This window comes from Bos mutus, chromosome 3 (assembly GCF_027580195.1).
Source record: "Bos mutus isolate GX-2022 chromosome 3, NWIPB_WYAK_1.1, whole genome shotgun sequence".
In the NCBI taxonomy this organism is placed as follows: domain Eukaryota; kingdom Metazoa; phylum Chordata; class Mammalia; order Artiodactyla; family Bovidae; genus Bos; species Bos mutus.
Genome location: NC_091619.1, coordinates 63,549,591 through 63,574,353, shown reverse-complemented (window position 1 = coordinate 63,574,353; position 24,763 = coordinate 63,549,591). Strand labels below are relative to the sequence as shown.

The 24,763-nt window shown below is 37.1% G+C and overlaps 1 protein-coding gene across 4 annotated transcripts in view; it reads right to left on the bottom strand.

The window, feature by feature from the left end:
- Positions 1-23,635, bottom strand: part of ADGRL4 (adhesion G protein-coupled receptor L4) — a 144,655-nt gene extending 121,020 nt beyond the window's left edge. For 2 of the 4 annotated variants that reach the window (XM_070367802.1, XM_070367803.1), the window contains exons 1-2: positions 21,802-21,940; positions 7,638-7,714 (exon numbers count right to left, since the gene is read on the bottom strand). Coding sequence is in view for 2 of the 4 variants with exons in the window: in XM_070367801.1 (XP_070223902.1) it covers positions 21,802-21,951; positions 23,306-23,327 (172 nt within the window). In the remaining 2 variants the exon portion in view is untranslated. Of the gene's footprint in view, positions 1-7,637; positions 7,715-21,801; positions 21,952-23,305 lie in introns of those variants that run through there. The other 2 variants (XM_070367801.1, XM_005906648.2) reach the window with 2 other exon arrangements.
- Positions 23,636-24,763: the final 1,128 nt, after the last annotated feature.

The following is a 24,763-nucleotide window of genomic DNA, read 5'->3' as shown; positions in this document are numbered from 1 at the left end:
TAATGCCTCTATTGAAAGTTTTCTGATATATTTATTTACTAATAAACTGAAATCAAAGTCAAAAACACATTTAAAAACATTCCTCTCCACATGGTGTTCCATTATGAAACTGCTGCAGTAAATATTACATTTGTTGAACAAACATAGCACTAAATCAAGCATCTGCTTGCTTTCATGCATTGTATATACAACAGAGATTTGCTGCACTTTTTTAGTATTCTCAATAGGTTTCTGTGTTTATAAAGGTCCAGAAATGATCTTTAGAACATATCCTCCATATGGCACCAGGAAACCCAGCATAAGAACCTTTCCTACACAAAGGATATAGAATTGTCTCATTTCAAAATATCAATATTTTTCTAGAAACACAAAGCTACCAAGTAAGTGTTAGAACCACCTCAACTTCTGTTCACCCTTGTTCAAATTGATTTAGTCGTCTGCATGTGTCAACTTTAATTATCAAAAATACACAAATAAACAGCAGGTTCCTTTCTTGAGTTCTAAATGTTAACTATAACTCTAATCACATTTTAAATAATAAATTAATACTCAGAATGTGTTTTTCATCAGCAGAGGGCCATCTCAGCATGATGTCACTAAAGAACCATGACCTAAATTTTAGTTCTGAGGTTCTATCCACAAAAGAGAAATAAAGTGGAGATGCTCACTTTTCTGGATAATTATTGCATATATAACTGATTTGATTAGTCAACCCAAATAATCTCAAAACATTTTGGTGTTCTTTGGGAAGACTACAAATTTCACAATTTGTTTTAACTCTCCTCTCCAATTCAGGTTTTCCTCTGTAAACACATCCTAATATCTGCTAAATAAGCTAAGATTTTAGACAAGCAAAACACTGATAACTACCTTCATTCTACTGTAACTTTTTAAAAACTACATTTTAAAATTTACTGAATAATTTAAATAATAATCTTTATGTCTAAGTGCGCTAATGTATGCACACTTTAATATTTTTTGTTTTATAAATATAACCTTTAAGATAATAGAGAGTACAAAATACCATACTGCTCAGTAAGAATAACACTATTAAAGGACTCCACCTTCAATATCATAAAACAACTAAATATAATGTCAATTACATAAATCCCACTTATTATGCCAGAGAGAGAGATTATTCAGATCTCACATGAAAATTAGTTTCTTTCTTTTAATGGTAACAAAGTGATTAACTAGTAAGTTTAACATGAAGAAATGATACGATTCCAAGTGTCTACAGTTCCTTAAACTACTTCAAGATATATTGGCAGATGTTTCAATTAATGTGTAGCAAGGTCACAAAATCAATTTCTTATCAGCTAAAAACACTCATACAGTAAATTTTATTTTCAAACCATAATCTCTAAATTAAATCTGTGTCCCTAAAAAATACAGTTCAAAAAATCAGTCATTGGGTTTTCTCCCTGATAACGTTTTCACAAATGGCACAAGGCTTTGTATGCTATATATAGCCTACAATGTTTGGTTAGATTCTAATCTTCCTAGAGAATGTCATTATCTTTTTCCATGGCAAATAAAGGACCAAAGTGTTGATTTCCTCCTTAAACTAAGTACAAGGTTTGAACACATCTGGCATTCTATCTTCTAGCAATTTGTTTGGGAACTTTTAAACAATTATAAAGAGAATCTCTGAAACTGTATACTAATCTGGATTTCTTGGTAATATAAACTATATGAACATAAAATTGCGGGAAAAATCAAGTTAACATGGAAAATAGCATAACCATGCAGTAAATTTCGTATAAAAGGACTTAGCAGGAATTGAACTTTTCAGACCAATGACACTCAAGATAATCATATTTTTAATGAAAATTCATTGACTTGAATGTAAAATACCATCATGTATTATATTGAAGGTCTTTCTTTATATTCTAATTTCTTTAAATAAAATGTTTTTTCTAATAACTGATTTTCATCCTACTCACAACTCCACATGTGACGACAATAATGTAAGTCCTTGTACCTTTTCTCTCAATGCCAATGGACCAAACAGTTAAAGAAGCTGAAATATATCAATAATATTGCCTTAACGTTTTAATATTCATAAAATCACAATTTTCATGGTAGACAAAAATTATGTGTTCTGTTCTTTAACACTCAAAATGCATGATCATGATACCTTTATACAAACGCTGGGTAACGAACACTACCTAGTGGTATTATCTCACACAGCCACTAACAAATTCTAAAAGTTTATTTACTGTAAATTCAGATTCTTGAGACCAGTTTGGTAGTTGATAAAATATGGGATATAAAATCATATCTCAAGAAGACGGAAGAAAAAATTATCTGAGATAATACATTAAAGCTTTTCAAAGCATTTTTTGCACACACTCCTAAACATATACTCTTAGCTGATTTCAGCACTGCTAGACAGAATGAAAAGAATGTTTTCTAAAGCAAGAAGGTGAATAACTCTGAGGGAGGGTTAAAACACATTTACAAAAATTAAACACAACATTTTTGTGGATGAAGACAATATTTTCTTCAAAATCTTTATATATTACAAGTATTAAAATTTTAGGGAGGAGGGAGGAGGATTCAGGATGGGGAATACATGTATACCTGTGGCGAATTCATTTAGATATTTGGCAAAACTAATACAATAAAGTAATATACAGAGAGTATTTTATTTCTTCCCACTTCATTCATGTTATAATCTATTCAATTTTAATCAAATTTAGAGCTTGATAAAAAAAAAAACAAAGTAAAATTTGTTTTAATAGCAGTCTTACTTTGTACATATTAATGCAAAAAGGACAAAAGTTCACCCTAAGTAGGTAACTGAAGAATAAATACAGCTTTGTGTAATGCTGTACTTAAAAAGATTAGTTCATTGTAAAAAGTGATAAACGTGAGACGGATATTTTCAATGACAGAAAAATTATTTTCTGAAATTAAAGAACAATTATTATGATTAGAAGTGAAAATATAATTTTTCTAAGTGCCAATAATTTCACAATTCCTAGGATTTCTATGAAAACAGCATATTTTACACATAAGATGCAGAAAAAAAAAAATACCACAGTTAATGTGACAACTGGGACTCTGAAGATTAGGGCCAGAGTGCTTCAAAAACAGGAGGTCATCACAAGCATTAGTGCCAATATGGGAAACAACCCTGCCTTAGGACATACTGCTTCTTAACTCGTGAAAATGTTCAAAAGAGCAACAGATAAGTTAATGGAAATTCAGTCTTGCATAGTTGATCACTCAAAATGAAACAGGGAGAGCCAATTTGGAAAAAACCAATGTAAAGTTTATTAAGCGAACTGATCATTCATACACATTTTCCATCTGGTTATAATGGATAGTCTTTATTTATAGCAAAATACTTGGGATGGGATTATGCATACAGTAATCTTGCTGTATGGGTCTTGTTACAATGCAGAGTATTTAAGCAAATCTGAGTGTGGATCCATGCAAGCAGGAATATCATATATAATATCTTAGTAAATTCAGCACAGACATGGAACAGTAAGAATGGGGCACCAACCAATCAGAATAACCACTCAAAAACCAATCCATGTATTTGACAGACTGTATCCAAGGAATTTTAATAGTTTCCAAGGATGTAGTAAAAAATAAGAATTAGTCACCATTTTCAAACAGCAGTCACTGTTGGGATTCCCCAGGCACCATTAAAAAGCAGGCAGACTCCATCAACACTTATTCCAAAATTAATGAATTAATGCAAAAATGAAAAGGAATTATGAGAAGATGAAAAAGCAAACAATCATTCTGAACATATAGGAATAAGAAAGGCCTTGCAAATTGACGTATGTATTGGGTCTTAGATATTAAGTCAAAGCTTATAATATTCCCAACATTTAAAGTGCCTTATTTCTTTCCTGAGCACCCACACAATTGTTTATCCCATCCCATTTATTGTCTGACACAAAGTATTTTGATGCCTGGAAATACATGAAATCCTCAGAATGGAGAAATTTAGATACAGGTTTCCAGCTGAGAAGACTGCCCCACTGATCAAGTCCACTCTCAACTCCCTGGCTCATTACACTTATAAATAAACGATCATCAATGTTCCTTTGAAGTTGCAACACAAGGACAAGTTCCATTTTGTAGCATTTTGTTCCAGATTGTTCGTTAAATGGTACTTATAAATTCACATGAGTCATAACCCTCCTCTCCACAAAATGAATACATGCACTGTTTTATTCAAAAGGGGGTACTCTCAACCACATACAACAGTGACTAAACCTTTCCCAGAAAGGAGCAAATATAAAAATCAACATTTACAGCCTTCTTGTTTCTTCTGAATGATTCAAGTGACTCTGATACAGCATTTCTCTTGCTGATCATACTATATAATATTTAATACCTTAGTTTTTAGCACTGTAATACAAGGGGTTCACTGAAGATTGGTCCAGAATTTTTTTTCACAGGAGAAAGTCACTGAGAAAACAGAATGGAAAATACGTTTTATTTATTTGGTGACCTCTATGGATGTGTAATATATGTCTGAAGAACTCTGAGGTCACATCTTGGTTCAGTAGGGAAAAAATATGTATATCATCATGGTGTTATGGTCATGAGTAGGGAGAAGTGAGCACAAGCAGTAGATGAAAGCCTCGCCTGCACTGGTCATGCCAGCTCCAGAGATCAGGGTGAAAAGCAGTGTGGTACAGTGGAAAGACCACTGAGTTTAGAAGCACGAGACAAAAACCCGTATCTGTTTTGCTTTCATGTTCCAAACTGAGCTGAAAATCCATTAGTTACTAAAAAAGATGAAATTTAAATTGACTGAAGTTCAAATAAAAGTCTCATAACAGAATCAGAATTTTAAAGCTGAGACATTAACAACCATTATCATAAGAGTCTCAGTTGAACAGGACTAGTGTGTGTGTGTGTGTGTGTGTGTGTGTGTGTGTGTGCGTGTGTGTGTATGCACGCACATGCGTGTGCGCTCACGTGTGAAGTGAAAGTTGCTTCGTCATGTCCGACTCTTTCCGACTCCATGGACTGGGGCCTGTAAGGCTCCTCTGTCCATGGAATTCTCCAGGCAAGACTACTGGAGTGGGTGGCCATTCCCCTTCTCCAGAGGACATTCCCAACCCAGGGATAGAACCCAGGTCTCTTACACTGCAGGCAGATTCTATATACTAGTCCATTTAAATAATAAGAGAGACCTTAGATATTTTGGCACAGTTATATGAGAATATATTATCAAAGAATCTAGTTACTAGGGCATGACATACTAGGAGGGGTCAAGTTATGAGGCTGGGTCTTAGTTAGTAATAAGGATATAAAAAGGATCTAATAATGGAATACTTTGGCCACCTGATGCGAAGAACTGACTCATTTGAAAAGACTCTGATGCTGGGAAAGATTGAAGGCGGGAGGAGAAGGGGACAGCAGAGGATGAGATGGTTGGATGGCGTCACCGACTCAATGGACATGAGTTTGAGTAAACTCCAGGAGTTGGTGATGGACAGGAAGGCCTGGCGTGCTGCAGTCCATGGGGTCACAAAGAGTCAGACACGACTGAGTGACTGAACTGAACTGAACTGAATAATGGAAATCTGGAAGAGAAAACTTCAGAGTAGCAATTATTTTATTTTTAAGATGACAGGGTAATACTGCAGGATTTCTAAAACATACCCTTCCTCTCTTAAGCTATAATTAGTATCTGAAAAGGGCTTAAATGAAGTAGAAGTTAAGTGAAAGTAGATGAATATAGAAATGGCGGCCTAAAGGACTGACAGAGAATCTTCTTGTAATGGTCATGGATGAATCTTGGCGGCTTGGCCTCTACTCACTCTCCCGAATGTAAGAGTCACTCAAATGTTTTTTTGAAAAGCACGTTTTGTCACTATAATTTGAGCAGGTTTTCAACTATGCTATATGAATGAAGGAGCCTACATATTCTATTATTTAGGTGCATAAAGGTAATAAACATCTTGAACGTATAAATAAAAATGTCAGATCATAAAGTAAACTATATTCCTCTTTTATTGCAAGATATCCGTAGAGGTATTCCTTAAACAAAAGCTGAAATGTAAGGCACAAACATATTATGTAAAAGACAGGTGAATATTGGAGGATTCTTTAAATGAAGACTCCTGTGTTTCTTAAGCTTTGGGAAATTGTCTTGTATCTTTTGTGATTTCTTTTGCTAAATCTTGCCTGCCCCCTCTTCAATAAGACTTTGATTGGAGGGGTACTAGGTTCTCTGTTTGGTTTCTCAGTTTTGTTCTCATAGTTTCCATCTTTGCCTTTTAGTTTTTCAGTCTCTGAGTATTATTTTTCTGCTCCTCTCTATTGTATATTATTGCCTTAATCTGGGAATAATATAGATCAGAAGATAAGTATATTTCATTGGAGCAGAAAAATAGATTTTTTTGGTAGTAACTATGATGAAAGTGAAAGAGGAGAGTGAAAAAGTTGGCTTAAAACTCAACATTTAGAAAACTAAGATCATGGCATCCAGTCCCATCACTTTATGGGAAATAGATGGGGAAACAGTGGAAACAGTGTCAGACTTTATTTTTGGGGGCTCCAAAATCACTGCAGATGGTGACTGCAGCCATGAAATTAAAAGATGCTTACTCCTTGGAAGGAAAGTTATGACCAACCTAGATAGCATATTCAAAAGCAGAGACATGACTTTGCCAACAAAGGTCTGTCTAGTCAAGGCTATGGTTTTTCCTGTGGTCATGTATGGATGCGAGAGTTGGACTGTGAAGAAGGCTGAGCACAGAAGAATTGATGCTTTTGAACTGTGGTGTTGGAGAAGACTCTTGAGAGTCCCTTGAACTGCAAGGAGATCCAACCAGTCCATTCTGAAGGAGATCAGCCCTGGGATTTCTTTAGAGGGAATGATGCTGGAGCTGAAACTCCAGTGCTTTGGCCACCTCATGTGAAGAGCTGACTCTCTGGAAAAGACTCTGATGCTGGGAGGGATTGGGGCAGGAGGAGAAGGGGACGACAGAGGATGAGATGGCTGGATGGCATCCCTGACTCGATGGACGTGAGTCTGGTGAACTCTGGGAGTTGGTGATGGACAGGGAGGCCTGAGGTGCTGTGATTCATGGGGTCGCAAAGAATCAGACACGACTGAGCAACTGAACTGAACTGATCAAGTATATTAGCCAGTGAATTCAGGAAATCACTCCAGGAAAACAAACAACATGGGTTGGAAACTGCATATAATTGCAGTATTATAACCACAGAAGTTATAAGTGAATCAAAAATAAATCCTGAGTTTAATTAAACGGAGCAGGGGCTTTTCAACAACAATGCTTGGAGAAGGAAATGGCAACCCACTCCAGTATTCTTGCCAGGGACGGAGGAGCCTGGTGGGCTGCCGTCTATGGGGTCTCACAGAGTCGGACACCACTGAAGTGACTTAGCAGCAGCAGCAGCACTTTTCTTAGGTACCAAGTATGGGCTCTATCCCAATACTAGTGATATCACAATGTTAAAATTCACCAGTAGGTCATGGAATTTGGGTCAGAACATACTGACTACCCTGTTTCACCTGTAAGATAAAGCAGGGAAGGGATTCGGGAGAGATGTAGCAAGGGGATGAAAGTGGGTTATTATAAAAAGGCAGATTATATTGAGCTGATGAATTTAAGAATATTTTGACTTACGCAGTCCACAGGTATCCTCCACTGATGTGTAAGCAAATTTGAAATTTGTAGCTTCCCTGTTCTATGTGTGATCATTTCTATAGGAAAGAAAACCCAAGAATAGAGACTTTAGTCTCAATCTTCTGTTTTTCAGAATTGCTTGCATTACTGACAATTTTACCAGCTTATTGTCTTGAGGGATTGCTACAAAAGGCGATGAATAAAAGGAAAAACAAAGCACAAGGAACTGAGTAGCACAAAGGTTACAGAATACACTAAGGAAGAAAATATGTTGTGTGGTATGATAGCTTTTTCATACACAGAAGCATATCTTATTTGGTTTGTTTGGATGTAAACTTTCTAAGAATCTCTTTGAGGGTATCAACTGGAATTTTTCCTTCAACCTCATTCCTCTCTTAGAAAGTATCTTTCTTAGGCCAGATAGTCTGTTTATTCATCTTTGTGTTTGCATTTTTGGCTTTTCTCCAATGATTGGTTATCCTTAAATGACCGTCATGTTTATAACTAAAGAACAATGTTGATTATCACAGGTATTTTGGCCTACATTTTGTCTGCCAGACAATTACAAATTCTTTAGCACAAGAGTTCTGAGTTTCCTGTATATGTGGGTGTGCCATAGGACGTTTCCAGCATTATTCCAGTTAGCATAGGTGGGGAATGGGCAGAAAGACTGCATTAATTTTCAACTTCAGTGATGGCAGGCAGATGACAAAGTTTTCTTTGAGAGTATTTTCTTGGCTTCATTTGGGAGCAAACACCAGTGGGAAAGAGATCAATCTGCATAGCCTTAGGAAAACAATGTCAACAAGTTTCTACTCCCTTTCTGAGCAAGAGAAAGAATATGACCATCACAGGGAAAAGACACCATCTTCACTGAAGCCTGCTCTGTGTACACTGAACTATCCCACTTGTAGCACAAGATTCTGCTTTGAGAAAGTTTGCTCTTAATTTGTAGACTTCTCATGAATCCTCTCTGATTTCACTGATTTTATTGTCAATTCACTGGGCTTTAAAGACATAGATAAACAGGAGTAAAATAACTGTTCCTGGTCTATGAATTTCATCAAAATATTAGTACTCTTGCTTGGAAAATCCCATGGACGGAGGAGCCTGGTGGGCTGCAGTCCATGGGGTCCTGAGGGGCTGGACACGACTGAGCGACTTCACTTTCACTTTTCACTTGCATGCATTGGAGAAGGCCAACCCACTCCAGTGTTCTTGCCTGGAGAATCGCAGGGACGGGGGAGTCTGGTGGGCTACTGTCTATGGGGTCACACGGAGTCGGACATGACTGAAGCGACTTGGCAGGAGCGGCAGCAGCAGCATTAAAGCCTGTAAATAGTTTTAACTTCCCTGCACTTATTCCTAAAGTGTCATAAATATATACCCCACACATTGTTTTTTATTATCAGTTGTTTTGATAATGTAGTGGAAAAAAAAAGGCAGAATCAAGGTGGGAGGGGAAGAACCACAATAATTCACTTTTTATTAATGAGATTCAATTTCATTATTTGCAGATTTACCTCACATAGTAGTTTGAGGACCATAAGAGGCGACTGTTTGAATGTGTTTCCTCTGCGAAAATTACTTAATCTATAAATTGAGGATAATATGAGCTTTTATTTCAGAGTTGTTATGAAGATTAAATTTATAAATTCATGTAAAGTGCTTAGAATAGAAGGTAGCTCAGAGAAAGCACTCAAATTAACATCAGTATTATTATGCTTTTTGTGAATAAGCTGTAAATCTGAAGTTACTTATTTAAGCACTAAAGAGACCAAATAAGGAAGAAGAGAAATAATGGGAAAATGGATAATCTGGTTAATCTGCTTCCAAATGACTGGGATTTGGCTATAATGTATGCTGGTGCCTTATTAAAACTGGGACTGTAGAAAATTGACATTCCAAGAACAAAAGAAATATTACCGATTTTGCAAAATGAAATTGGCAATTTAAAAATACTGACAAATAGGGAACTATAAAAAACAAAACAAAAAAATTGAGACTCAGTGAGTCACTTTGTGATGTTAAAGGTGCTAACCCCAAATTTCTTTGTTTTTTATACTAATATTTTCTTGAAAAGCAAAAGAGGTTTACAATATATGAAAATCCCACATCTAGAGTACAATTTTCACTTAATTTAAATTTCCTGTGTGTATGTGTACTAAGTTGCTCCAATCATGTCCAACTCTTTGTGACCCTATGGACAGGAGTCTGCCAGGCTCCTATGTCCATGGGATTCTCCAGGCAAGAATTCGGGAGTGGGTTGCTGTTTCCCCCTCCAGGGGATCTTCCCAAACCAGGTATCAAACTCCTATCTCTTATGTCTCCTGCACTGGCAGACAGTTTCTTTACCACTAGCACCACCTGCAAAGCCCTTTAAATTTCTTCTGCGGTGCTCAGTCACTCAGTTGTGTCCGACTCTGTGTGACCCCATGGACTATGGCCCATCAGGCTCCTCTGTCCATGGAGGCAAGAATACTGGAGTGGGTTACTGTGCTCTTCTCAAAGATATCTTCTTAACTCAGGTATCAAACCCAGGTCTCCTTCGTTGCATGTGGATTCTTCATTGTCTGAGCCACCTTAAATTTCCTAGCATTTCCTAAAGATATAACTGAACAGAAACTATAAGACGGTAGAACTGCCTTGTTCACTTAGCATGCAAAAAATGACAACTGATCTAATTTTATTGCTGTTGATGCTTTATCATCAGTAGCACATATTATAAGAGCATGTGTGTGTATGTGTGTGTGCATGTGTGCACATGCTCAGTTGCTCACCGAGTATCTGACTCTTTATGACCCTATGAAATGTAGCCTGCCATGCTCCTCTGTCCATGGGATTCTCCAGGCAAGAATACTGGAGTGCGTTGCCATTTACTCCTCCAGAGGATCTTCTCAACCCAGGGATTGAACTCAGTCTCCTGTGTCTCCTGAATTGGAAGGTGGACACATTATGGCTGAGCCACCTAGGAAGTCAGTAAGTCAGTGTGTGTGTGTGTGTGTGTGTGTGTGTGTGTATATATATATATACACATATACATTTCACTGGTAACTACCACGTAGGATTCGAACCTGTGCGGGGAGACCCCAAAGGATTTCTAGTCCATCTCCTTAACCACTCAGCCACGACTACACTAAGAAGGAATTATTTCACAGGTAACTACCCTGCTTATTTAACTTATATGCAGAGTACATCATGAGAAACGCTGGGCTGGAAGAAGCACAAGCTGGAGTCAAAACTGCCAGGAGAAATATCAATAACCTCAGATATGCAGATGACACCACCCTTATAGTAGAAAGTGAAGAAGAACTAAAGAGCCTCTTGATGAAAGTGAAAGAGGAGAGTGAAAATGTTGGCTTAAAGCTCAACATTCAGAAAACTAAGATCATGGCATCCAGTCCCATCACTTCATGGCAAATAGATGGGGAAACAGTGGCTGACTGTATTTTTTGGGGCTCCAAAATCACTGCAGATGGTGACTGCAGCCATGAAATTAAAAGACGCTTACTCCTTGGAAGGAAAGTTATGATGAACCTAGACAGCATATTGAAAAGCAGAGACATTACTTTGTCAACAAAGGTCCATCTAGTCAAGGCTATGGTTTTTCCAGTAGTCATGTATGGATGTCAGAGTGGGGCTATAAAGAAAGCTGAGCGCCGAAGAATTCATGCTTTTGAAGTGTGGTGTTGGAGAAGACTCTTGAGAGTCCCTTGAACTGCAAGGGGATCCAACCAGTCCATCCTAAAGGAGATCAGTCCTGGGTGTTCATTGGAAGGACAGATGTTGAAGCTGAAACTCCAATACTTTGGCCACCTGATGCGAAGAGCTGACTCATTTGAAAAGACCCTGATGTTGGGAAAGATCGAGGGCAGGAGAAGGGGACAACAGTGGATGAGATGATTGGATGGCAGCACCGACTCAATGGACATGAATTTGGGTGGACTCCAGAAGTTGGTGATGGACAGGGAGGCCTAGTGTGCTGTGGTTCGTGGGGTCACAAAGAGTTGGACATGACTGAGTGACTGAACTGAATTGATATATATATATAATATATATGAAGAATCAACATTTTGACCTGCAGTAAGAAAAAAGAAAATGATAGTCTTCACTTGGGAAAAAAAGTCAATACTTTTATAATGTTAACTCAGTAAGTATTATCTAGGATTGATTCAACATAGAAATTTGAATAAGTCTTTTTGATTACTAATATTCAAACTCAGAAGTTCTATGTTGATTTTTACTATTTCTGTTTAATTCTCTTGCCATTAGTTATCTGATATTACTTTTCTGGTTCTAAATATGCAATGAATCCATCTAGCTAATACTGATTAAAAAGTAATTAAAAACAAATGAGTCTTCTATATGAAGAAACATTTTCATATTTCATTATAAATTGGTTGGGAAAATCCAAAATCATATATCTATGTTAAACTCTTCTTTAAGGTCTCAGATTACTTCTTAGTTTGTATCTCATTCATTCTCATAATTGTCCCATGAGATAAACATGAAAACAGGATGACTTAGAAAAGTGATTCCTGAAAAATGACACTGTCAAATTAGACTAGAGAACTTTTCAGATTTAAAACTGTGGAGTTGATCAGCAAAACTCAGATGACACAAGTCCTTTTTTCCTTCTCTTTTTAAAAATAAAATATTAGCTTAAAGTTTTTATAATGGTTTATTCCTTTATTTTTCTCTTTTTATATGGTAAAAGAATTTGTAATCTTATAGACTGGATGTTTTGAGGACATTCTACCTAATTATTGTGCTTGAGTTGTTTTCTGTATTGTGTAACCTTACTTGACAACAGATGAAAGAGGTCATACTTCTAGTTACAAGGAAAAGAATTTCTGAAATTGGCAAAGGTGTTTTATTTATTTGGATGAAGTTCACAGAAAGCATGCATCCTGGAATTTAAGCCTTGGGTTAATTTAGACCATCATTTTTTAATAGGCTACATTTTCCATTTAGTACAAGAAGTCACAAGGAAATAGGCACCTCATTTAAAAAAGAACTTGTTACACAGCTATCTAGAAGCACATTAGAGTTCATACATTTTCAATTTTGCATTATTATTCATTTCCTAAGAAATTCCTTTGGAGTGTATAAAAATACATTTGTTTTACAAAAATTTACTTCCTCAAAAATTTTTAGTAGTATTTTACATATGAAAGAAAATGTGGATGTAACATTATTGAGACATAGATTTCTAAATCTTCAAATATTCTTTAAGTATTACTTAAAAGCCATACCAGAGATCAAACTGCCAACATTTAGTGGATCATATTGAGCTAGGGAATTCCAAAAAAACATCTACCCGTTTCATCGATTATGCCGAAGCCTTTGACTTTGTGGATCATAATAAACTGTGGAAAGCTCTTAAAGAGATGGGAATACCAGACCATCTTACCTTTCTTCTGAGAAACCTGTATGCAGGTCAAGAAGCAACAGTTGGAACTGTGTATGGAACAAATGACTAGTTCAAGATCAAGAAAGGAGTACTTCAGGGCTGTCTGCTGTCACCCTGTTTGTTTAATCTATACACTGAGTGCATCATGAGAAATGCCAGACTAGATGAGTTACAGGCTGGAATCAAGATAAGCGGGAGAAACATCAACAACCTCAGATATGCAGATGATACCACTCTAATGGCAGGAAGCAGAGAAACTAAAGAGCCTTTTGATGAGTGTGAAGGAGGACAGTCAAAAAGCTGGCTTAAAAGTGAATATTAAAAAAATGAAGATCATGGCACCCGGCCCCATTACTGCATGGCAAACGGAGCAAAGGTGGAAGCAGTAACAGATTTCCTCTTCTTTGGTCTCTAAAATCACTGCAGATGGTGACTGCAGCCATGAAATAAGAAGACGTTTGCTTCTTCTCTAGAAAGCAATGACAAACCTAGACAGTGTGTTGAAAAGCAGAGACATTCTTCTGCTGACAAAGGTTTGTATAGTCAAGGTTATGGTCTTCCTAATGGTCACGTACAGGTGTGTGAACTGGACCATAAAGAAGATGGAGCACCAAAGAATTGATACCTTCGAACTGTGGTGCTGGAGAAGACTCCTGAGAGTCCCTTGTACAGCAAGGAGATTAAACCAGTCAATCTTAAGGGAGATCAACTCTGAATACTCAGTGGAATGACTGATGCTGAAGCTGAAACTCCAGTATTTTGGTCATCTGATACGAACAGCTGACTCACTGGAAAAGTGCCTGATGCTTGGAAAGATTGAGGGTAGAAGGAGAAGAGGGCGCCGAAGGATGACATGGCCTCACCAAAGCAATGGACATGACCTTGTGCAAACTTTGGGAAATGGTGAGGGACAGGGAGGCCTGGCGTACTGCAGTCCAAGGGATCACAAAGAGTTGGACATGACTGGGTGACTGAACAATGACAAAAATCATAAGGCACCTCCTTCCAAAGACTGGAGAAAAGGAAAGAGAGGAAAGTAGAGAAGGGGGACAAAGAGGGGAAAAACAGAGAAAGATAAAGGAAAAAATGAAAGAAAATGCTGGCACTGGCTGCTACTAAATTCTCTACTCCTAAACTAAAAAGCCTCTTGATGAAGGTGAAAGAGGAGAGTGAAAAGTTGGCTTAAAACTCAACATTCAGAAAACGAAGATCATGGCATCTGGTCCCATCACTTCATGGGAAATAGATGGGGAAACAGTGGAAACAGTGTCAGACTTTATTATTTTGGGCTCCAAAATCACTGTAGATGGTGACTGCAGCCATGAAATTAAAAGACACTTACTCCTTGGAAGAAAAGTTATGACCAACCTAGATAGCATATTCAAAAGCAGAGACATTACTTTGCCAACAAAGGTCCATCTAGTCAAGGCTATGGTTTTTCCTGTGGTCATGTATGGATGTGAGAGTTGGACTGTGAAGAAAGCTGAGTGCCAAAGAATTGATGCTTTTGAACTGTGGTGTTGGAGAAGACTCTTGAGAGTCCCTTGGACTGCAAGGAGATCCAACCAGTCCATTCTGAAGGAGATGAGCCCTGGGATTTCTTTGGAAGGAATGATGCTAAAGCTGAAACTCCAGTACTTTGGCCACCTTATGCGAAGAGTTGACTCACTGGAAAAGACTCTGATGCTGGGAGGGATTGGGCGCAGGAGGAGAAGGGGATGACAGAGGATGAGATGGCTGGATGGCATCACTGACTCAATGGACGTGAGTCTGAGTGAACTCCGGGAGTTGGTGATGGACAGGGAGGCCTGGCGTGCTGCGATACATGGGGTCGCAAAGAGTCGGACACGACTGAGCGACTGAACTGAACTGAACTGAAGCTCCAATATCACAAAAGGTGATGGTGGTGGTGGTTTAGGCATGAAGTAGTGTCTGACCCTTGTGACCCCATGGACTGTATGTAGCCTGCCATTTCCATCTCCAGGGGATCTTCCTGACCCAGGAATTGAACACAGGTCACCTGCACTGCAGGCCAGATTCTTTACCGACTGAGCTACAAGTAATAAAAATAAAAGGATAAGAAAAGTTGCAGATGAACTACCAGAAGTGCTGATTATGCCAGATGAGAAATGAAAATCAAATATTCAAAAGATACCCATTTGCAGCCTTAAGACAAAAAAGACAAGATTCAGAATCTGCTGTGAAAAATCACTTCTCTCGTGGAAACTAATCCAGGCAGTTTTGATCCACTGTACCTTCTGGGTTTGTATCTCCACAGAAGGCAAATATGGGTATATTTTAAAGATTAATTTTCTTTGTTTTTGTTCCAAACTGACTTAATACTCATTTAGGTAGCCAGACTTTTTAATTTGCCTCATCATGGCAAAACTAAACTGACAGACCATCTTTTTTGGTAAGAGAAATAGAATGTTGGTATATTAAATTATTAAGGGTACTGATTTTTAAACATTCAAAACCATAACAAGTTTCAAAAATGACAGGGACAAAATGAATATTCTAACTGCTGGAATAAGTAAATCATTTTGCTTTTTCTCAGTCATTTTAAAGGTAATAATGATGCTTTATCATATATGAAAATGCTTGCTCTGTTTCCCCAAAAATGCACTGACACATTTTATGACATTTTGTCCTACATTGTAATGTTTATTTTATAAAGTATTTATATCAGTGAAAACATTTTTAAATAAGTTGATACAGAATCTGGTTCATCAATGTATTAGGCTTATCTTTGTTACATTTAGAACTAGAGATATTAACAATGCCCTTTGGAATTATATTCGTGAAGAACAGATAATGTTTATGAATTGAATGCATGAATATTATATATCTATATTTAAACAAATAACAGAACATAAGCATCCTAATGAAAATTAAAACTTGAATGTCAGTATATTTATTCACAGTGATCTTGCAATTATTACATGCAATATCAAAATATTTCAAAATTAAGAAAGTCTTCATTCCATGCTATTCATGAAAAATATTTCACCTCATATTAATTTATAACCACACACCATTTTCTTAACACCATTTTGGCAACTAATCTTTTACTTTACCCATCAGATTTGGCTAAAGTTTCTCTTAGCTGTTTCTGAAAATTAAACAAAATCTCACTGCCTCAAAATCCCTCTCAAAAATCTCATTCCCTCTCAAAATCTCACTGCCATTGAGGATAGGAAAAAAATAAATATATAATTGAATAATTTAAATTCAATTGATGTCATATATATAAATTATAAATAGAAGTCCGAGAACAGTTTTGAGCACCGATAGCATCATTTTCATAAATGAACCATCTTACAATGATATTTACTTGGGTGAGAAATGAATGACACCCATTAGCTTGTTCAGCATATTTGTTCTTAAAAATTGCTTACATGCAGAATATAATTATACCTCATAAAAGACAAAAGATATATATGTATATATATATATACACACGTCATAGAGCCATGACTATGTGCATGTATCATTATTAAATATGAAATATCATTGAGATGTGAGCAAAGAAGAGTTATTTTTCTAGTCACATTTCTATTACACACATTATTACTTCATTAAATATTTATAACTACTGTTATTATTTGTAGGACATAGTTTAGAGTATACCTAATTGTGTTAACAGATGTGCATGTGCACGACATATACATTTTGCATGCTTTGTATCTGTTTTGATGACTGTTGCTTTGCCTATTTTGATGAGTTTCCTCTTTATTACTGAAAAAAAAACTGTTATGGAAGCAGTTATATGTTCTCAGCACTTCTATTTTATCCTGGGCAGATTCATGTTAGTGGACTATTTTAATTAATATTTCTCCCACATTCTGCTCTTAGATAGCTATTGTCACACTGCTCTCTCTACCTTTACCAGCCTGATACTGCTCTCTAGTTTATTATGATATTCTTCCAGTTGAATTTTACAAGCATACATATGGTTATTAGATAATAATGAAAAACTACTTTTTAATCATACAGTGTGTCTCCTTGAGTGAGGCACCAAGACTTCATTATTTTCTGTAAAGTGCCTGTGATGTGGTTCATAATAGCATGTCTCGAGCTGTGAAAAAGTTTTATACATGCATACAAGCAGTCAATTACATCCTTCCTGACCCTTCCTCTTCCTACCTGGGGCAAGTGTTTTCCTCCTACCCATTCTGACTACACGAAACTTCCAAAAATATTGCCCCACTTAGTAAGCTGATACGAGAGTAGAGACTATTTTCTTACCCCAACACCATCCTCTCACCCAAACATGCACTGAACTGCATCCTCCACCTTGCTCCTGCTTCTTGCTTCTCACAACTCAGTTTATTCCAACTCAAGCAATAGTGTTTTAGGTGTACCCAAAGATTATTTCAGCCATTCCCTACCTTTTTCCCTTTTATAGCATCATTACCTGGGATAGGAGGGATCTTTAACTTCCTATATTTGTAAACTACTGTGCACTAGAAGGTAACCAAAAATGTACTGAGAACCATAAGGAAGAGTAATAATAATATATATTTAGAGAATTAAAATCACCTACATTTTAGAGTTAAATATCAAAAATTTCAATACCCTTTAAACATACCCCAAAATTTCTACACAATCTTTTTCACCTCCTATCTTAAAATGTACTTACATGTCAGCATAAAGATACGTGTGTAAATAAATTATCATTAATACTTCAATAAAGTGGTAATAAATAAACTCTGGTTAAAATTATACTGTTCTAACAATTTGATTTAAAAATCTGTACTGCCTGGATTATGTCAGGTGACTGGTAATACACTGACATTTCTGGTAATCTAGAGAAGGCTGAGATTTCAGGGTTTGAGTTCTAGGTTTACCACATTAGCCCTGGGATCCTGGAAAACTCACTTAAGCTTTCAGAGTCCTACTTCTCGCATATGTAAAGGCTGTAGCATGGAGCTCAACAGAAGCTATTAATAGCTATAACCAGTTATATTGGTGTTTGTCAGTAAAGACAGCATCTGTAGTTTATATTTCAAAAGCTTGATATAAGAATTAAAGATAAACTGGGTAGAAGCAGTATAAACTACAATGAACAGTACAAATAAAGTATTATTGGTTTTACAGGTTGGGTAAATGGCCTTTTGTGGGTTGACCCTCACTAATCCATTCTTACTTTACCTAAGGGAGTCATCTTTCTAATATCAACAGTCTTATTATTGTAATTCAGCTACTTAATATCTACCAGTGGTTCTTTTTTGGTTAACAGAACAAAGTCCATACCTTTGACATCTTGACTTAATTTCCACTGATCCCTCAACTAATATATATTGTGATATATAGTCAGCATGAAATAACTGGAGCTCCTTAAAACAAACAAGCAAGCAAACAAAACACATGTTCAACTTCTAGGCCTTTGGTACCGCTGATTCCTTTTGCCTGACTTCTCTTTGTCACTTTGTTGATCTTAATGTGTGTGTTAGTTGCTCAGTCATGTTCTACTCCTTGTGACCCTATGGACTGTAGCCGATCAGGCTCCTCTGTCCATGGAATTCTCCAGGCAAGAATACTGGAATGGGTTGCCATATCCTTCTCCGGGAGATCATCCCGACCCAGGGATCGAACCTGGGTCTCCTGCATTGCAGGCAGATTCTTTATCACTGAGCCACCAGGGAAGCTCACCTTAATAAGTCTGTCTTTATTAAGTTGATCTTAATAAAACAAATTTATTCTCAATTCTGAGTGTAAATGTCACCTCCACTCGCAGAGTTCCTTGTAGTTGATTATACATTTCAAATTTACCTCTTCTAATACCTTTTATAACATTGTGTCAAATTATTAATATACTTCTGTGACTGACCTCAGATATACTAGAAATCAAGGTCAATTTCCTATTTATAATTTTAAACCAAGGGCAGAGCAGTATCTGATAAGCAGAGGCCTTATGGTCAAACACAGTGAATAATATTACAAGCACTGGGATGAGACAGCCTTGGGTTCAAATCTTGGCTCTTCTACTTACTTGTTGTGTCACTTGAGATTTTCACTTAAACTTCTTAAGACTCTATTTCCTTGTAGATAAAATGGGAATAATAATGGATGAAGGTGTTATGCTAATTAATATAGTGTACTAAGTGCACAGTAGATATTAACTATCCTAATGATGATGGTGATAATGATAATGATGAATATAATAAGTACTTATTTAATAAAAAGATAATTAATGAGGCAAAATCACTACTATTAAGACTAGTTTCTATGGGACTGTGTAATCCAAAGTCTAAATAACTTACTCAAAACTAGCTCTTGGAACAGAATACATTGAGTAAGGTTGGGTTATTATCATGATATTTATTTGGGAGGTCTTTGAGGGAGACAAATTTTATAAAGATAATGAAAGTGAAAATCAGTTGTGTCCGATTCTTTGTGATCTCATGGAGTATACAATCCATGGAATTCTCCAGGCCAGAAAACTGGAGTGGGTAGCCTTTCCCTTCTCCAGGGGATCTTTCCAACCCAGGGACCCAACCCAGGTCTCCAGCATTGCAGGCGGATTCTTTACCAGCTGAGCCACAAGGGAAGCCCAAGAATACTGGAGTGGGTAGACTATCCCTTCTCCAGTGGATCTTCCCAACCCAGGAATCAAACTGGGGTCTCCTGCTTTGCAGGCGTAGTCTTTACCAACTGAGCTATCAGGGAATGAAGATGATATTTATAATGCCAAGAAACAACAATTTTAATTGCTCAAAATGTAGGCATCCTCTGTAACAAAAATTCTGTCCAGTGATTTCATAGTGGTCTACTAACAATCTTAGAGAAAAATAAGGAAAAATGAGAAACTCTTTAGAGATGAGAAAAAGGCAACAAGATTATTCATGCCCAAAATATAACCTAGACGATTCAGAAGTTAAAAATGTTTTAATTCCAAAAATCAGAGTAAATGTATTTACTGAAAAAAAGTGTCAAATCTGTCAATGAATTAATAAAAGGTGAAAAAGATTAAAATCACTGATTGAACAATTTAAGAGGATATTATAAACCTCAAATAGTGAATATCAACACAAGTGAATATGTACCATTCTTTAAATAAAAAGGGAATTTAAGAATTTTAAAAGAAAAAAATCCCCATTAAAAACTGTGTTCTGTTTAAAAATGAAGTGCAGTGCCAAAGGTCTTGATATATTTTTATTTTTCAATGGAAAATATTTTCTCCCCTTCAGCTGGCTATTGACTTAACTGCAGGAGGAAAAAACAACTGCATTGGATAATGGAAGACGTATTTTCAAAAGAACTCATTAAAAACATGATTATGAACTGGTTGACTGATGAGGGTCCAAATTGTGAAAAATTACTGATGTTAATGATGGTAATCATGATAGTTGAAAAGTATCTAAACAACAAAAAGGCAACACTGCTTATAAAGTACTCTGGTACAATTCGCAATGATTAGTGGAAAAACACACTAATATGTCTGATGCCATATTTTGAAGGTCACTCAACTATCAACTTGCCATAATGCCATTCAATTAAATACACAGTAAAAATTCAAGATTATTTACAGAAAGAGTTTTGTAGTGCTTATATAATAGTAAATTACAAATCCTGGCTGTATATACAAGTAGAAACGCCTGATCTAATGTACCATTAAGCAACTGTAGCTTTGCTCCACATTTTTTAAACATTAAACTAATTATGATGAGGTCTGGCCTTACTATATACTGCACATTTAATCTTTTTAAAAGCCTATCAAATTGAATCATAAGATGCAACTAGTTTATGCTATATGCAAACACACACAATATTAACAATGTACAATATGCTGGCTTAATTAGAAGAAGTTCATTTTATCTTAAATACATTAAGGAGTATAATACCACAAAGTTCTAATCTGAACTTGCTATTTAATTATATTTTAAAACTAATTTATCTAAGTTGGAACTTTTTTTTTTCTTGCTTTCTCCTACAGAGAATTTTGCCCTATTGACCTAGTTAAACTAGATTCTACTAAAAATGAAAGAGAGAATAAAGATTGAGTAAAGACTGAGGAAAGAAGAGGCATGATAATGATGGAGACCACAGATAAGAAATCACTTAAATTTGATTATCAGATGGTGCTCTGTTCATCAAGCCAACAGGCTAAATTATAACCTCAAAGGAACTTTCCTGGAGTTCTTTCTCCGGGCTCTAGCCTAAAGTTCCATAAGTGAGATCTACTATTTCAGAACAGAATATATTTCAAAATTTTCTCTTTCTCTCTCTCCAGGGTATATGTCTAGAGGACACAGGAGAAAAAATTTGAATCTCTTTATGGTATTCTCAAATTTAGATACTCAAGTACTAAGAAGGTTTCTAAATGTATCACATATGGATATAGCCTGGTCTTCATGAATTCTCTGTGCTTTTTTCCCTAAAAGTATTGACTTTACTCTCTGCAATCTAGTTTTCCAGCTTAAGTTCAAGGGCAATCTACCCAAACTATTGGATTGGCCAAGAGTTCATTCAGATTTTTCTATGCCATTTTATGGAACTACTTTCTAACCAATCCAATAAGATATGCATGGAAACACCAAAAATCCATAATCAAGTATAAATTTTGATCTGTGAAGTTCAAATTTATTGTTTAGTTAGTTAAGCTTTTTTTTTTCTTTTTTTTTTTTTTACCAATAGCATGAAATCAAGCAGTATAAAGACAATTTAATTTCTAGATTAGAAAAAAAGCAGTCGTATCAGAACTTAATATTAAAATACACAACAGAAGAGGTAATAAACATTGTTTACCTTCACAAATTGTGATACCATTTCCTGAATATCCAGTGTTGCAATAGCAGCCTTCACCTCCATTCCGAATTTCACATTTTGCATTTGGATGACAAGGCGTCTTGGTACAGTTTTGAGTGCAGCAACAATTCAGCAAAGTGGAAAAACCCACTAAGGAAAGTAGAGAATACACCTTTTCAAAAAGAAAAACCTTCTTCCATTGTTGAATTAGACAATATATACATTAATATGCTTTGTTTTTTTCCCATCTAGATAAATACTTTATGAGAATTTCCTAAAGGAGAATCTAGGTAGATAACAGGACACAAGCAGGAATTAACACTTTTCTTCATTCTCAACGTTTATCAAGTAAACCTCAACCAAGTTGAAACATAATAATCAACCTGGCTTTATAAAGAAAACAGTATTCTAACATCATTGGACCTTTCACCCAGAGGTGAGATACTTTTAAAGGTAGTTGCATGACTGTAAAACAATATCCGTACCCTGGGAATGACTCTGTGCAGAAAGAAATCAAGGTGAACTGAGTATCTGGGTCTTTTCAAAGTCAGATCTGTGTTATTTTAAGATGAAAAGCAACGTATCATATCATCCAGGAGGACAAATGCAATTAATGTTTTTTTTTTTTTTTTCTGTGTTCTAAAGATCTTTCAAAATTCTGCCTTTTTCATAATAAAGTTTATTTTATATTTTCTCCCATTAGTGGGGGAAAAAAACCCAACTCAATGTACTTGTCAAAGACTGAGCTTCCAGAAACGGGACGCCATTCAAACACCACCAACAACATGCAGCATAAAGAGAGTACAAGCCTTTATTTCAGAGTTCTTGTAAACAAAGTTGGCAATGGTATTTTGTGGGCTGTTAGGAAAAGATAAGGAAAAGCGTAGGACGTTCCTTTTTTTATTGTTGTCCTAGTCCTTCTCAAGACAAGCCTGCTTGAGATGGGCAGTTATGAATCATGCAAGTCATTATTCTGAAAACTGTCATCCGAGATAAATTGGCCTTATCTGGTAACAAGAGATTCTTAAACATTCAATTATAAATCCCAGCTTCACATAGGGCTGTATATAGTGTCTAAACCAGAATTAATTTGGCTTCAAAGATGTGATTTATTATTTTTCTGCACAGTAACATCAAAATGTTGATTTTAAAGAAACTCAAAGTCTGGGCCAGCAGTCCCCCTTGAAACAAGGCCAGGAAACCTCTCACAAGTGTTAATGGTTTGAAGTTCTCAGATTTTTTGAGGGACAATCTGAAGAAAGGTCAAAGTCTGGGACTTTGGGGACTTGGTCAGCAGGAACAAAGAGATGACTTAGGCCCTGGGTACTGAATATCTAACCCCAGCGTTGAAAGGCCAAGGAGAAAAACATCCTGGGAAGGGCTTTTTCAGTTCTCCCAGGAGTCTTGGCGAAATGCACTTGGCCCGTGAGTACCATCTTAGAAATACCATACTCCCTACAGGTGCTGGTCCGGGCAGCCCTGGCCGCTGGGCACCGGCACTTACCTAGAAGCGGGAGGAGTCTCATTGGCAGCGCCGCGGTGGTGGCGGTGGCGGTGTCGGAGGCGCGGGCGGAGCGATGAGACCGGCGGGCCGAGTACCTGGGACGCGGCGGGGCGGGCGCGCCAGACTCCTGGCTACGGCCCGCGTGACGCGGACGTTTCCTCCGGCCACTTTCCGGCCTCTTTTGTGTAAGTGCGTGTGTCCAGCGCTGAGTCTGCAGGCCATGTCCGGACCTGGCCCCTACGCTACCCTGACCTCCTCCCGGCCGCGGGGCTGCCAACCCCGTGCGCTCCGCGGAGTCTGCGGAGGGATTTTGCCCCGTCCCCGGGCGCAGAGTCCAGGGTGTAGACCTCAAAGTCAATGCGCCCCAGATATCTGCGGAGCGTACCCCCAAAAGAACTTCCAGAACTGCCTAGATCTCAGGGGTGCCTTCCTACAACCTCAATTCCCAGGACACGCCTTTTTTTTTTTCCCCCTCCCTTCACTAAAACTTTTCCCTAAAGAACTGTGGGTCTAGAAGTGGACTGGAAACTTGGCTCCAAACGACAGGGCCTGGATTTCCAGCTTTCAGTCTGCACCTTGGGGGAACTCAGGGTTCCATAGTGAAGAATAAAAAGTACTCTATCTTGCCTACAGGTTAGGCTTGTGTCTAAAATGAGTAAAAACCAAGCAAACCCAAAACACAAGTGTCAAGAATTAAATGTCTACGAAGTACAAAATGGTCTTTTCAACTTTCAGCTAAAATTTACCCCTCTGCTCACCAGTCACCTCTCCTGAACCCCTGGTGCATCATATATAGCTTTCCTTTCATGTTATTATATATGAGTTGATTACATAGATTCAGATCATTTAGGTTGAAACAAGGAAACAGTTTTCGTGTAAAAGTTAAACATAACTGTCAGATGAGGCTGATCTGTAAAACAGAAAGCAGATAAGTAGTTCCTCGAGGTTGGAGTGGAGTGTGGGATTGACTGCAGGGAGGCACAGAGGGAAATGTGAGATAATGGGAATATTCTGCATTTTGATAGGTATGGTGGTTACCTAAATGCATGGGTTTGTCAGAAGTCATCTCTTAAAATTTGTGCATTTTATCACATGTAAATTATACCTTGCTAAAGTAATATAAAGAACTGACCGATCTTTGTGTCTCAGACACCAGTCATTTCACCTTTTAACAGTTGGCCACACCTTTGTCATATTTCATATGCGTTCTGTTTAATTGAACAAACATGTTAAGAATCTACTTTGTATTCACAAAGATGAACAAGCTGTGGCCCTTGGACTCCAAAAAGATCAAAATAAACTAGTGGAGTGTTAGTCACTCAGTCCTGTCCGATTCTTTGTGATCCCATGGACTGTAGCCCGCCAAGCTCCTCTGTCCTAGGAAAACTCCAGGCACGAATATTGGAATGGGTTGCCATTCCCTTCTCCAGGTGATCTTCCTGACCCAGGAATCAGACC